Source organism: Centroberyx gerrardi, chromosome 1, assembly GCF_048128805.1.
Source record: "Centroberyx gerrardi isolate f3 chromosome 1, fCenGer3.hap1.cur.20231027, whole genome shotgun sequence".
NCBI classification, from domain to species: Eukaryota; Metazoa; Chordata; class Actinopteri; order Beryciformes; family Berycidae; genus Centroberyx; species Centroberyx gerrardi.
In genome coordinates, this window is record NC_135997.1 from 11622950 (window position 1) to 11638898 (window position 15949).

Genomic DNA, 15949 nt, shown 5'->3' on the forward strand with positions numbered 1-15949 from the left:
CCCCTGTTGTTTCCTTTCTCTTTTTCACTCTTTCTCTCTCCCTCTTTCCGTTCCTACAGAGACCTTTGAGGTTCTGATGAAGCAGGCGGAGAATCACACCAACACCGTCCTGCAGGAGTCGTACCGCAACATGGCCGGCCAGGCCGCCGGCCCGGTGCGCGAGCTCTTCACCGACATCGGTCTCTTCCTGCTGGGCTCTGAGCTCAGCGTGGACGACTTGGTCCAGCGATTCTTCGACGCCCTCTTCCCGTTGGTCTACAATCACCTGATCAACCCGGGCCTCAGTGACATAGCGCCCGGCTACGCGGAGTGCGTGAGGTCGTCAAGCCGTGAAGTGAGACCGTTTGGCGGGGCACCCAGCCTCTTGGCCAATCAGATTGCTCGTTCCGGGATCTCTGGGAAGCTTCTGCTGCAGGCGCTGCACCTTGGCATCGAGGTCATCAACACCACCGACCATCTACAGTTCAGCCGCGAGTGTCGGCGGGCGCTGCTCAAGATGCACTACTGTCCTCACTGCCAGGTATGAATGCATGTCTCTCTGAGTTTATGGATCACACTAAATTAGGGCTGGGTGATAATTCAATATTATCATTTATTGTCTTTCAGTGGAATCATATTGTAATGATATTGGGATTTTGGGATATTGTGATACACAATTCTGCTGTCTAAATTGATGATAACAAGACATTTTATTTAAAAACTGACAAAATGAGGTATGAAACATCTTTATGATTATCGAGATATTGATTTCAACCATATCGCCCAGCCCTACAATAAATGAAAACTTTTACCATCATTTCTTCTTTATGTGTGATCCCACTGTAATTTGCTTCGCAGGGCTTAACCCAGTCCAAGCCCTGCATGGGCTACTGCCTGAACGTCATTCGGGGCTGTTTGGCGAGCATGGCAGAGATTGATACCCACTGGAGGGAGTTCGTCCGCTCGCTGGAAGGCCTGTCGGCACGGATGCAGGGAACCCATGACCTGGAGCAAGTGCTTCTAGGAGTTCACACGCTGCTTCATGACGCTGTTGCACATGCTCAAAAAAATGGACCCCGCCTCTCAGCACAGGTCAGTCCTCTTTGTGGAGAGATATAGTTTGTGTCTTAAAGTATTGTTTTGGGAGGGAGAGTTAAACTGTGGTGTTGAGGCTCTGTAGGGGGCAATGAGCAGTATCGCCAGTGAATCTGTCAGGGCAAATTGGAGAAGGAAAGATAAAGATTAAAGCATTCTAGGTCTGTACCGGAGAGACATTCATTCTGAACTCATCCTGCTACTCCAGCTGCTAGCTCACTGTCAGAGAGATATGTGGTACAGAGACCAAGCATAAATGCCTTGAAATTGCACATACCACACAACAGCAGGTTAGCCAGACCAGAGCAGGCCAGAACTCTCCAGAAATACATGTGGGCAGCTCCGAGGCGGTCAGAAACTCAGTAGTCCAACTGCCAGCCAGAACAGGACTCAGGCCAAATCCAGAGCCACGAGTGTCCAGAACTACTCCTCAGTCTTAGACTCATTTACCTAAATTAGGACTTTAGGAGTAATGAGTTTACATTTTGCTGCTTGTTTCTGAGTCTAAACTTAAGTTTTATCCTCACAGGCAACTTTTTCTTTCTGTTTTCACTTGTAAATGAATGCCACAGGGTAGGTAATAAAAGGATGAATCAATCACAATGTGCTATATACAGCACAACTGTCCTGTTTGTTCCTGGAAATGACTACACTGTTTTTGCTGTACTGATTTAGACACCACAGCTCTATCTAGTGGATGGCTAGTGTCACTGCTGCTTGATAGGCTGCACATACAGTGACATTCAGAAACTGGAGATGAGAGGCTTGGCTGCACTAATGGCCTTGGTGTAAACATCTGTCACTCAGCCATCCAAAATGAGGCAGATTAGCCATGCACCAGTACAGATTTGCAAGGCTTAAAATGCCTGTTTCTCTCTCAATGTCCAAACTGAAATCTGTGTCTAAAGTCTCCTTCTCTTTGGGTGCAATAGGTGCATAAACTGTGTGGCCCGCCAAGCAGAAAGCCTGCACAGTCTGTCAGTGTCCAGCACAGCAGCAGTAGAGAATCCATCCCTCTTAAAGCCTCTGTCAGAGAGTCAGGAGACTCCCTCGCTGTCAGGAGAAAGTAAGTGGGAGAAAGATAGATGTGTGGATGGAAAGAAGGGAGGGAAACTCATTTTGGCTGTGAGATTGTCTTGCTTTAGTGTGTAAAACTGCAAAAGCAGGTACAATACTGTCTAAAAAAACAAATGGATAATCTGTGTGCCTGCATGTGTCTGGTTTGACAGGGAGTTTCTGAACAGTCTTCGCCTCTACCGCACGTACTATGGAGGCTTGGCGGATCAGTTGTGTGTGAGTGAGCTGGCCTCGGGAGATGGGCTTTCCTGCTGGAATGGAGCCGATATTGTAAAGAGGTTTGTCTCAGAGAATTCAATAATACTCTATTTAGACAGACATCGCCTCAATATTTTTTATTGATATTTTTATGGCATCTTGGTTTTTCATATCTATCTACCATCTCACTCACACAAACACACATACACACACACACACACACACACACACACACACACACACACACACACACACACACAAACACACACACCTATACAGCTTTATGCTTCAGCTTATTTGAAATGCAGTGTAGACAAAGGAACACAGTACCAAGACGACTGGGCAGAACTCAAACAACAATTAAAGCCCTCAATAATACTATAGATTTTCACATCAATATATATTAGAGCTAAGGGTTAAGTTTGTGCTGCGGTCTTTTTGCTGAGGAAGCCAGAAGAGCAGACATGATCCGGTTTTCTTTTATACCCTGAAATTACATGAAAATACTAGAAGGCACTCGGAGAGTGCAGACCTCTGCCAACCCTGAACAGTTCTACAACTTGCTGTTACACCCAAAGACATCATTCCTCTCACTTAAATTTTAAGTAAAATTGATTTCTTGACCCTGCAAACATACCCTTAGAATTTGGAATCAAGTTTTTATCTCTGTTAGTTTCATAGTTGTAGCTAAAAAACAATAATCATCTAATGGGGGGGAAAATCCCAGTTCAGGTTCACCACCAAAATCTAATCAATTGTTCCTTGGCTCAAGGCCTACCTGTTGCCAGATAGACAGACAGAGAAACAAACTAACGGGGATGAAAACATAACCTTCTTAGTGGAGGTAATAAGAACTAAATGTGCACACATGCAGAGGATTTGCAAATTAATCTTAGTGTTTATTTTAACCTGCATGCAAGTACTAGATGGGTGGGGCTTAGTGTCATTGTATGGTCCTATGGAGCCTCAACCATACTGTATACTATTTGATCCAGGTCTGACACACACACACACACACACACACACGCACACCCTGCACACGTATACTGCTCTCACAAACAAGCTGACACTAATGTAGAATTCATCTATTAGTTGTAAGGGAACACTGACATCGATCTTGGATATGAATGGGTGTGAACTGGAGCAGACAAGCAGGCCTCTTCCACAGGATCAGATAGCAGCCTTGTTTCCTGCTGCATCACAAGTCTCTATCTTACCTGTGCTGTCATCACTCAAGGACCCCCTCATACATCCTCAGTCAGTGGTAGTTCCTCCTAACTGTCAGCCGCTGTCAGCGCTGTTGAGATGGCAGGTGGGCCCATATTTCAAATTATGGTGGGGTTGGAGTTGCCAGATTGGGTTAGGGGTCCACTAGTAAAAGATGACAGGCTTGTTGAGATTGTTTCACAGCTGCTGTGTGAAGGTAAGGAGGAAGGAGGGAGAAGAGGAGGCGACTGGAGAGCTTTACAGACTAGAAGTAGTCAGATTCATTTGTATGGTAGTGTGCCGCTCAGCAAAAAATTGTCATTACTATGGAGACAGACTATCAAGGTTAAGTTTCATTCAAGCATCGACAATTTACTCTGTTTTTGTCTTTGTTATTTTCCAACATAGCACCTCGGTTTTCCATTACAAAGGCGGCAGCCCGCAGTCCGAGAATAGAGATGTTTCTCATGTGTTGGGGAAAGAGGCAGGTCAGCAGGCTGCAGGCTGTCTATCAACTCTGCCAGTAGCCTCTGGGAAATGTTTCTGGACCGCGGGCGCGTCTCAATTCTTCAGCCTTCCTTCCCTCATACACTGTGACATGGAAACACTTGGAAACACTTGGCTCGGAGACGTTCATCTTGTGTTCCCTCGCCTTTTTTCATTTTGTTTCTGCCATTTGGTCCTTACCAAACACGCAGAGGAAGAGAGCTGAGGAACATTGAGAGATATTGGGAATCTGGGGAGAAGACACCGAGGAGACAATTGAGACGTGTTCCTGCAGCTTAGCGGGCTTCCTATAGATCTACAACCCTGTGTTGCTTTCTATTAGCCCAGAAGCCTAGATGATTGGCTGAGACAAAGGCAATAAATAACCTCCTGCCTACGGGTCATAACCCAACATCCACAGAGAGAGGGGAATAAAACCCACTGCCGGATGGTGGCTGATTTACAGAAGCTTATCGAGGCCTCAGAGACCTGAAACGATTGGTTCAGGTCCTCTGTGTGTGTGTGTGTATGTGCAAGCGTACATATGTGCCTTTTTATAACAGCTCTTTGTGTGTGCTGGTGCAGATTGTTTTATCGTCTTAAAGAAGCACAGAGTTGCGCCAGAGCTTAGCATTTGTCTTTCTCAATAAAAAGGACAAGCTAAAAACATGACAGGAGGAGCTTGAGACTTAAGAGAGATTTAATGCACATCCTCATCTGGGTCCGGGGTAAACAAAAAGATAAAGAGCAATCAGATAAGATCATAGGGGAAGAACACAAACAGCTTTCATCTCGGCGTCTGTGTGAATGTAGATGATGGAGTCTCGCTCCAGGGTCGACTTGATAATCACATTCTCTCTCTGTTTGTCTGTCCGTCTTTCTCTCTCCCTCCATCTCTCCCTCCATCTCTCTCTCCCTCTCTCTCTCTCTCTCTCTCTCTCTCTCTCTCACTCTCTGTTGGTCTGTCTGTCTTTCTCTCTCCCTCCATCTCTGTCTCTGTCTCGCTCTCTCTCTGCCTGTCTGTCTCTCTCCCTCCTCTCTCTCTCTCTCTCTGCCTGTCTCTGTCTCTCTCCCTCCATCTCTCTCTCTCTCTCTCTGCCTGTCTCTGTCTCTCGCCCTCCATCTCTCTCTCTCTGTCTGCCTGTCTGTCTGTCTGTCTCTCTCCCGCCATCTCTCTCTCTCTCTCTCTCTCTCTCTGCCTGTCTCTGTCTCTCGCCCTCCATCTCTCTCTCTCTCTGTCTGTCTGTCTGTCTGTCTCTCTCCCTCTGTCTCTCTCTAACTCTCTGTCTCTCTGTCTGTCTGTCTCTCTCCCTCATTCTCTCTCTCGCTCTCTCTCTCTCTCTCTCTCACACACACACATACACACACGCACACGCACACACACACACACACGCACACATGCAGAGAGGGAGAGATAGATTGAGGGTGGAACATTCTGATCAGCTTTTGGGCTTAGTAACAGTTTTAGCATCTGTTGTGACAGTGAATCTCACCTGTAATAATCCCTGCATTGAGTCTCTGCATTGAACTTTCACTGAGGGAATTTGCAGGCTGGTGAGGCGTTTATCCACAAAAACAAGAATGCGGAGAGATGCTAAATAATAGAAAGATGGAATTTACAACCCCTGCAGAGCAGACATGATCAGTTATTTTGAGCCGTTGATGCTCCACGCTGACATGTTTTCAAGGTGGATTTTCATGCCCTTGCTCTCATCACACCGCAAGAAATGATTAAAAGTTCTTTTTGATTGGTTTCACGGGACAGTGAGAGATAAAAGGTGAAACAATGAAATGTCCCTCAAAACTGTGGAAGGACAGAGATCTTCTTTGGTTTGAGACACTGTCCCTGTCTGGGCAGAAAGGTTAACACATTCCCACATCCTTTCTCCATCCGTCATGGACACACACACACACACACACACAGGGAAGAGCTGGCAGGCTGCCATGAGCTGCCCCTCTCCATAACCAACCACACACACACACACACACACACACAGTTGTGATGGCAGCAACAGTCCAGACTTAAAATGAAAACTATGAAACCACCACTCGGCCCATCAACCATCTCTTTCTTCTCTGTGTGAGTAACTGACTGACGAAGACAAAGTGTAGTTAAAGTCATGGAAAAAGACTACAGGGGTTCTCATTCCTTTCTGCAGACAGTTTACTTGTCAATTTGATTTGGTGCCTGACCTCGAAACTCCTGTGTGTGTGTGTGTGTGTGTGTGTGCCGGGTAGCAACTGTAGTTTGGAATGCCTTTTATTATAATGACATTCATTTCCTGTTAGACTGACAACAGGTCCTGACAACGACCAGGATGTATAGTGCCGTTAAAAAGCCACCGCTGCAACAAGTAGGAAAGTGCGACGCTATGTTTTATTCATGATTACCTCCTCCGGTGTGAACTCGCTTTAATTCATCCCCACCTGCAATCTGTCTCACGGCTGCCAACGCACACCAGGTGTTTGGCTGTGTGTTTATATTTTCAAAGTGCCTTCTTCTAATTGAGTACAACAGGTTTTTTATTTTTCCGATAATAAGCCAACTGACCTTGCATGCTGTTGGAATTCAACATGCAGTCTGCTGCTGAAGGGATGAATACTCCGCACAGCGCTCGAACGCTACAGTATGTATCCAAAAGAGGCATGGAGACAGGCGGGCGGATTTGCATGTGGCCTTTTCGTTTTAATAGGCCACCCTTAATGCTAAAGTGGCTGTCTGAGCGCGGACCTTTCACCTTTCCTCTGTCTTTGCTGGCCAGATAAGCCTTAAGAGGTTAATCACATGGTAATAAGAGCCGCGGAGTCGCAGTGTAAGCCTCTCCACAGTGTATGAGCAGTGACCAGAGAAAGGGAATGATTCTGCGAGTGAAGATCTATTCTATTCTATTCTATTCTGTTTTCTGCATTCGTCTCACTCATTCTTGCTGCCATCCTCCTCCTCTTTTCTTCTGGGGCAGGCTTGTAGCCCAGGTGATTTGCCTCGGCTTAACTAAAGTGACAGCATTTAAGCTCTGCTAATAGCAATCCATTGAAAAAGCATCAAGAGCTTAGATTATCCCACCCTGCTTGGGGAACATATACCTCATTTTGAGGGCTTCCCAATCCTGGGAGTCTAACTGCAAAATCTACCTAGTGTGGAACACAATGTATTAAATATTGAATATAGTAAATATATAGCACATATTGCTTTATCTCAATCTCAGCATGGTTTAGGCGTCGTCTATATACAGGCTTCTCCACATATACATTCTCAAATACATATCACATCACAACTGACCCTCTCTACTGCAGTATTGTCTGTGATTACATTGCTGTGCATAACACTGCCAAGCCTTCATCCATTAATAAACCTGTTGGCAATGCTACAGTGTCACATTCAGTAAAACGACTGTTGTAGCTGCAGTTAAATGCTTCTGCTTCAGGCCTGATTTAGTGTTGCGGTAGCTCTCCTTCACCAGCAGGAGGAGCTCAGCACATTGGGTTAAGCAGGATCCAGAAACATGCCACATTGGTGATCGCTCCACTTCTCTTCTGTATCAGTTTTGATGATATATGCCAGGCAACGGCTCTTATCCATGTTGCTTCTGACAGTGACGGACAGAAAACAAAATTTAAATGATAAATGGATACTCTGCAGAACGTCAAGTTTGTGAGCCAGCTTCACTGCCCATTCTCAATGATGAACTGTTCTAATTTTGAAAGGAATAACCCTTTAAACATGCACTGTCAAATATATTATGCATCGCTGTCCTCTTAGTCACTCTCACACGAGAGAAAGAGAGAGCGAGAGTTTTTCCTCCCAGCCCATAAAAAACAGCTTCAATTCAACTAAACGTGGTATTGAATCTTGACGGTACCTCAAAAGGATACCAACAATTCATAAACTTGAACACTCATACAGCCAAGGCTTTTTCTGCCTGGCTGCCTGGCAATTTAGTCTCTTGTCGTAAAACACATAATCCTACTTTTGTCATGTGGGGACTCACTAAAAGTAGTCACAATTCATTTTGGGTCCTAATTCATAGCCCTAAGAAACCAAGACAAACACTGAAAACAGACGAGAGGAGTGGAGAGGAGAGGAGAGCAGTGGAGAGGAAGAAGAGAGGAGAGGAGACAAGTGGAGAGGAGAGGAGAGGAGAGGAGAGGAAGAAGAGAGGAGAGGAGACAAGTGGAGAGGAGAGAAGAGGAGATGAGACAAATGGAAAGGAGGAGGAGATGAGAGGAGAGGGGATGAGAGGAGAGGAAGAGGAGAGGAGAGAGGGGACTAGAGGAGAGGAGGGAAAAGGGAAGGAGAGGAGACAAGGAGGAGAGGAGAGGAAGAGGAGAGGAGAGGGGACAAGAGGAGAGGAGAGAGGGGACTAGAGGACAGAAGAGGAGAGGAGACGAGGAGGAGAGAGGAGAGAGGAGAGGGGACGTTCTTGAAGAGCTCCTCTGTATTGCGACAGCTGGCTACTGCAGATAACCACAAAACCACTGGAGCACTTGAGGTCTGGGTGCTGCATGGCTAGAGTTCCACTCCAACATGACCTTATATCCTGCCCGGGTTTAGACATAGGGCTTGGTCAGAGTACCACTTCCTGACGATTATCCCAAGTGACAGAAAGAAGAACCCTGTCTGGCAGACCAAATTGAGTTCATAAGTCCTTCTCCTGTGTATGTGTGTGTGTGTGTGTGTGTGTGTGCATGCATGTCAGTCTTGTCTCTCAGCCCATTCTAGCATTATGCATGATTGCACTGAACTGATTAATTTTCAATCTAGCTCTCAGAAAAAGAGAGAGATTTTATTTATTTGTACTCGGATAGTATCGATGCTGCAGCAATTGTTGGCCTTGGCCTCAGCCAATGAGAAGGCCACGCTGAAGTGCAGGCTTAAATTTTGAGTTGGTATGGCTGGTGGGAGGTTATTATATGGGTGTGGGAGTGTGTGTGTTTGTGCTGTGGGTGTGTTGGTGCCTCTCTCTGTCTGGTCCCATTCATTTTTCAGTGCTTCTCAAGCTCTGTGTCCCCCCACGCCCCCACGCCCCCCCTCCCCACCATGAGCTGGAAGCCTGCCTCCAGCATCTGGAGCAGACTGTGACCCTGCAGTGCGCCAGGTAGCAGGACATTAACAGTGAAGGCCTTATTGTCTCACTGATGAGCTGTCAGGACACACCCTCACCCCTGTGTGATATCAGCCTGGCTTCTTCCACCGTCGAGTGCGCACGCCTGGTCCCCGTAGAGCACTTTCCTCTTTACTTCGGATATAACTCAGACGCCGCTGAAAACTGGGAACAAAGTGGTGGAAAGAATTTTGAGTTTATGCTCATAAAGCGGGAGCAGAGGCGCAGTGTTCGGTGAGAAAGCCCGCTTCGTGAGCTGGACTTATGAGGTTCTATCTGCTTAGAAATACAAGACTGTTGAAGAGCTGGAGATGCTGACTAATAAAATCTCGCCTGACGATTTAATCACATGGACCCAGCATTGTTCTAATAACAATAGCCGTTCCTCACTTTGCTTGGCATGAATAGTACTAACTGTAGACCAGTAAACAATAGACCAACAATAGCAGTTTCAATGCTAGGCATCTACAATACGGCTCCTGATTTTTTTCTTATGGAGGATGGGCAGCCTTTTCGCTTGAGTATTTTTCTCTGTTATTGACACAGCTGGATGGTTGGGAGGGATACAGAATGAAAGGAGACGCAGGATAGATGGTTATGGCTGCATTCAACCCTAGGCCAACAGAAACACATAATAACCATCTCTGTGCACCAGTCTGAGTTGGAGCTGTGCGACTTGTGGCTCATTTTATATTGACTATGCATAACTACATGTCAGCCTTATCCATGCTGAGTTCTGCCTCAGAATAGACATAATTTCTCTCTCAGAGGAGTGTGGCTGGAAACAAAGAGTCTCATATCTTCGTATCGTAGTCTTGGTTTATCTCACAGCTGCAGGCTTTTGACAATGTGTGTGGCACCAACCTGTCTGTTCCTTTGATTTTCAACTCATTTGTTAACTAAACATGCCTCCCATTTGGTGCCACAAAGTGAAAAATGTAGTAGACATTAACTATTCATTACCAGTGCAATTTGTTTCTTCTTTATGCACTTTTAGCCCGGAGAGTATTCTGACTGCGTAGGTAGTTTGCATTTGGAATATTGACAGTTTTAGAAAACAGCTTTTTTCTCTAAAGCATGTTGTATTATTCATTGGATTACAAAGAGTTATAGCCAGCAAACCTGCTTTTTTATCTCTCAGGTATCTTTCAAGTATCCTTTAAATCTTATGCTGTACTGCACAATGTAATCTCGTAATCCGAGTAGTGTGACTTTCGTTTGGAGGCCAGTTCGTGTCTTTATCAGGGAGTTTGTCCCCACAGAAAACTCGTCAGCACCTCTTTATAAGTGGAAACCTACCTTTTAGCTCCTGACCTAAACTGAAAGCTAGGCGTGAATATGCTCTCATTAATCTCACCTACCAGAGTAAAAGGTCTGAGTCTGGAGGCTCCCTGAGAATTAATCTAAACAGCTCTTTCATTTCTGGGATGCAAACACAAATGTCTCAGACAACAGTGTGGCACGCTCTGGGATGCCCTGAGACCAGACTTTGCTCTCTCATCATTGTCCCTGTAATGTTGTCCTGCAGTTTCTATGGAAACAGGGCCGGCCTTATTAAAAAAAAAAAAAAAAGTTTCACCTTCTCGGAGTCTGCCCTTTACCTGACAGCCAAGATAAACGAGCAGGGTCCTGGGAGGAAGGCAACACAAACATGCATCTCTGCTCAGTGGCCCATGCTCATTGGCTCTCTGCTGGAACCCCTTATTTACCTTAATGCTGAGAAGGTGGCGGGAACGGGGGAGGATTGAGGAGGAGTAAGGTGGAGGAAGGTGCGAGAGGGGGGAATTGCGATTACTCACAATACCTCCCATCAACAACCTTGAACCGCGCTGCGATAAAAGAAGAAAAAAAGAAGAAAACAACTCTTTCCAGCCCCCATAATGCACCTGGGCCAGATGATGTCATATGTCACCTTCAGCTAATGAAGGTGATGATGACATGCATGAGCGGCGCATACGTTCACCATCTGCTCTGTTCCACCACGCTGGAGCAGCTCCCCACAATGCAGCAGAGAGGAGTGGAGGCACGTCTGCGGCGCTGTGCCACTGTCCCTCGGCGCATGTGAAAGACCACGGCTGCCACCGCTGCCTGCATCCAGATGACTCGCCGGGAGTTCAATCATATCTTCACACCACAAGCAACTTCAGCAACCGGTCTCTGAGGCCATTTATTTTATATTAGCTGAGCCACTGAGACGACTTGGCCGATATGACAGTGGTCACCAGTTTTTGTTTGCGTGGAAACAACAAAAAAAAATGGCCACGGCTTAACTTTTGGCCGGCATCGCCTGTTGGCAGCCGAACACATGCTAATGCTGATAAATTATGTATCGCGTTGCCTGGCTGGTTTCATTTAGATACGATATATTATAATAAATTTGATGTGCTTCTCTTTGGTTTAATCGGAGGAACAGGCCATAACTTAATGTCAGTGTGAAAGAAGTTGAAATCCTCAGTGTGTCATATCCACACTGCAGGTTATTAAAGATAGGCAAATACAATACAGAGTCACAGAAAAATAATGGTCTGAAAGAAAAGTTTTTCTAGATTGATATAATCTTGGATGTCTACAGTTGGTACATGTTTTTTTTTTACTGTTTGGAAAGCATATAAAATAAGACAAGATAAGATGAAACTTTTTTAATCCCTGTGGGGAAATTAGGTTGTTGCAGCAGCAGAAGTAATACTCAATATTCAATGGTTTATGCTGAAAGATATTCAAAGAAATATGAGTGTGTTCCAAATAAGTAGACCAGAGTGGAGGCACTGTATCATACTGTAGATTTTGATGAATTATCAGGAGAATGATACGTGCCTCATTTGGAAATCAATAAATTGTCAAACTGCATGAAAGATGTATTCACTTGCATTAAAAAAACAGATACACCTAACATATTCAACACCAAAGATAATTCTCTGAATACCAGCCCAGTTTTGGTAAAAAAAAAAATCCTGCTGCACAAACTTATCTCTGAATTACAGTCAGTTTTCAGAATGGTTTGCGATGTTAGATCCTGATAAATAGGCTTCTGGCATTTTATTTGTCAGGTAAAACCTTGTAGTCACACATAATGTGACAAGTAACACATTTCCAGATTTTAGTATGTCCTTGAAATACATTGTGGCTGAAAGGTTTTCCTCAAAAATTCACTTCAAACAAAACTAGAACCAGAAGAAAGTGACTGAACACTCGTTATTCTGGGTTGTCATTGCCTTGATGTTTGCTGTTTGTTGAAAGGATGCACGCAGAGTCTCAGGGTGCATTCTGATGAAAAACTACTTGGCACTTTACAGAGAGAAGTCTTTTGATTAACTCTATACAAAATGCTACATATATGGTGAAAATCTTTGACTTTTTTCTATATTCTCATGTAAAACACTGCATAAAATAGAAATGAGTCTGTAAATTATATGAACTATTTTTCTGAAAAAACCAAAACTATCAAAAACGTTGCCCACCAAGCAATGTGCTGCCTTTCACCACACTGCATTCACAGGTGAAAATATCAACTAAATGACTGTCCATTTGTTGAGAAAAACTGGGTTACCCTTTTTACCTTGTGTCTGTTATATTGAACAGACAAAACAAGCAAAGAAATTATGGTGCAAGTTGTGGTCAAGGTTGAGTGGAAAAGGGAAACAGAGGAATTGCAACAGATACTGATTTTCCATCATCAAACTAATGTTGGACCATTTCAGATGATTTTGAACATCATATGCACTGCTGAATGTTCTATAATTTGATAAAACGCTGAGGTCAGAGATTATCTGTTGTAGACTCTAATAAGAATTAAGGCTGCTTGATATGTTTCTCAAGTCAACTACCATATCCCAGGCTTGTGAATGTTATCACTGTGTCATAGCAGCGGATTATGAAAGTTTTGATTGACAGCTCCTTGTCTCCAGCTCTTGAGTCGAGAGTAAAAAGCCGAGCGTCGGTGACTGAAGATGAGCTTTAGATAACATCAGATGACCTTTGAGAGCAGCCGAAACTATCAGTCTCTATAGGGCTACTCTCCTCTTGTCTTGTCTTGACACTTTCTCTCTCTCTTTCTCCCTCTCTCCCTCTCTCTCTCTCTCTCTCCCTCTCTCTCTCTGGTGAGTGGAGTTTCTGCGAGTTGGCAGCCTGTATCTGATCCTGAGGTAATTTACTGGTTGCGATAAGGAAGTGGTGCTCACAGTCTTTCGTTATAGTTGTTTCTGACAGGGCGAACTGAAGCCCGCAGAGACCAAAGTTAAAATTTAGACTCCAGATAGAAGTAAAACATACAGGGTTATTATTGCCCAAACTCCAACAAACTGAGAATGAGGAGGGAAACAAACCTCAGTGTCTGCCGGTTTAATTTGTACTGGTGTGCTCTGGTGTGCCTCCACTGACTTGGTTAATAGCAGGAGTAGAAGGTGTAAGATGGAGCGGTCCATTTACTGGATTGTTAATGAGTTGGCCGAGCCCTTGGCCACAACAAGAAATGCGTGCATATCTGTTACATTCTAGCTGCTTATTTAATCCTGACTTGCTTTTTTTTTTTTAAGATTTATTTTAGGCATTTTTATGCTTTGTTGATAGAAACAGTGTGAGAGAGAGACCGGAAGGTATGGGAGAGAGAGAGGGGAGGACATGCAGCAAATGACCACGGGCCGGATTGGAACCCGGGTCGCTGCGTGAAGGACTGAGCCTTATATGGTATGCGCTCTACTCGGTGAGCCACCAGGGCGCCCCAATTAATCTTGACTTGCTTTTAATTTTGCTGTAGACCATCAATTTTTTTCGCAGCCAGTTGCTTCAACTAATTAGCATATTGTGTGTGTGTGTGTGTGTGTGTGAGAGAGAGAGAGAGAGAGAGAGAGAGAGAGAGAGGGAGAGAGGGACTGTTACTTGTTTGCCTTTGTGTATACAAGCTTGCATTGGCATATGTGCATACTGTATACATGTGTATGTGTGTGCATTTGTACATGCTGTGTGTGCACAGCCCGGTCAAGCTTTGCCCAGCAGAGCTGTTTTCCTCCTCAGCCACGTAGGAAGGCAGGCAGGGCCGGCGGACAGGGTCACTGCCTCGGGGGGATCTTAGAGTAATGCTTCTCTGCTGTGGGCTAGAAGAAATATGAAAGAGCCCCTAAATCAAGACACAGAGCCCCATGAATCATGTCAGCTGCTGAGTTGAAGAAGAGGGATGGGACCATCTGTAGCAGCATATGAATGGCTAACTGACTCACAGTGCTGTTGACACAAGCTGAAGAAGTGTGAAGAGGTTGTGAAGATTAGCGCTGCTGCTTGCTGCATAGCCTGGAAACCTGCTTCAGTCAAAGCTGCTTGAGCAAACCAAAATATGTTGGATGGTCAATTCATCACTCTGACGTTTTAGAGTATTGTATAGGGGGAAAATTTTTGTCTGATGAAAAATAACTTGAAACTCTGCAACAACACATCTGTACCGCCTGAATACACGCTTCAGAATAGTTACATAGCATCTTCATGAATACTGATTCATGCCTTTTGTATAGTGTTCAAGGGATATTTTTAGTATTTAATGGTGATGTTTACTAGTTCTACTAACAATTATCATGATCATGTTTGATGATGTAAATTTAAAATACGCCTTGGAATTAGTAAATGTCATGAATCTGGACTTTCACTGGTCAAAGGGCAGATTTATCATCCAATTAGAGTCTTCAATTACCCAAAAGACCAACATTTAAGAAAAAGAATCCACCCTATAACACTAAAACAACTATTGGCAAGGTACCTTGCCTTTCTGGGCCCATTTTGTTATTTGGTGGTGTATTTTTTTACTGTTGTGGATGACTGGCCAAACGTAGACAGCATGACATCTCGATGAGGTATTTCCAGTGCGGCTACAACTGAGTTTGATAGCAAAAAATCTTTCTGCTATCTAAAACATCAACAGTAAACGGCAGGTTTTGGTCTCAGCCCCTCAGAATCAAACAGCAAGAGCTTCTTTCTAGACTCATCATTATGACGGTAAATCATACAGGGAGAAATTCATCATAGAAGAGGCAGAGATACCATATTATCAACAGATAGTTGCCTCAATAGACCATAATGCAATGCAGCTACAAGACACATTGCGTTTTGAGTAAGGGGTGCAGCCGCGATCATCATACACACACCCCAATGTTCACAAAATAGTTGGCTTGCTAGTTATATTTACACCAAGCTTTGATTCACACCCGCTCTCTGAGGGTCATCGAAAGGCATTCTGGGAAATGTAAGAAAATCACTAACTGGAGTAGAAGTAGACGAGGCGGGTTGAGGGAAAATAGTTACAAACAAAAGTAAAGAATACAACACTTAATCACAAAATAACTCCTGGAATGCACTGAACATCACACATTGATGACATCTAACTGTGCAAGAGTATCAGAGAGCGGATTCATCTTTTAAGTAATTTTGAAAATATATCATTTTTTTATGTTTCAGGTCAAGCTTGTAAAACCTAGATTAATTGTCACTCCGAAGCAAATTAATTTTCCCTCCTAAGTGAAGTAACAGCCAAGGGTCTTTGTCTTGACATGTAAATTGTAGGCTGCTGACCCTACACCATTGTGTAAAGAACCTTGTGGCTCTGGTAAATTAAGCTCTGTGAAAGACGACTGAATCGCAATCCATCTGCCCAGAGGTGAGGGCATGTTGTCTAAAGCGCACAGTTACAGGACTGATGATAATTACAAAATTTCATGGCTGACCCCAAGGCTTGTAATTTTAAATTTTCACTAAATAAATTAACCCATCAACCCATTGGTGTATATGCCATAAATGATATAGTGAACACCTTGTCAAAGCTGACC

General features: G+C 44.3%; 1 protein-coding gene across 1 annotated transcript in view; it reads left to right on the forward strand.

Moving 5' to 3' along the window:
• The window catches only part of gpc5a (glypican 5a), a 106558-nt gene that overhangs the window by 23597 nt on the left and 67012 nt on the right, over nucleotides 1–15949 (forward strand). Inside the window, exons 3-6 of the mRNA XM_078283474.1 lie at nucleotides 60–520; nucleotides 838–1071; nucleotides 2007–2140; nucleotides 2304–2429. Coding sequence (XP_078139600.1) covers nucleotides 60–520; nucleotides 838–1071; nucleotides 2007–2140; nucleotides 2304–2429 — 955 coding nt within the window. The remainder of the gene's footprint in view (nucleotides 1–59; nucleotides 521–837; nucleotides 1072–2006; nucleotides 2141–2303; nucleotides 2430–15949) is intronic.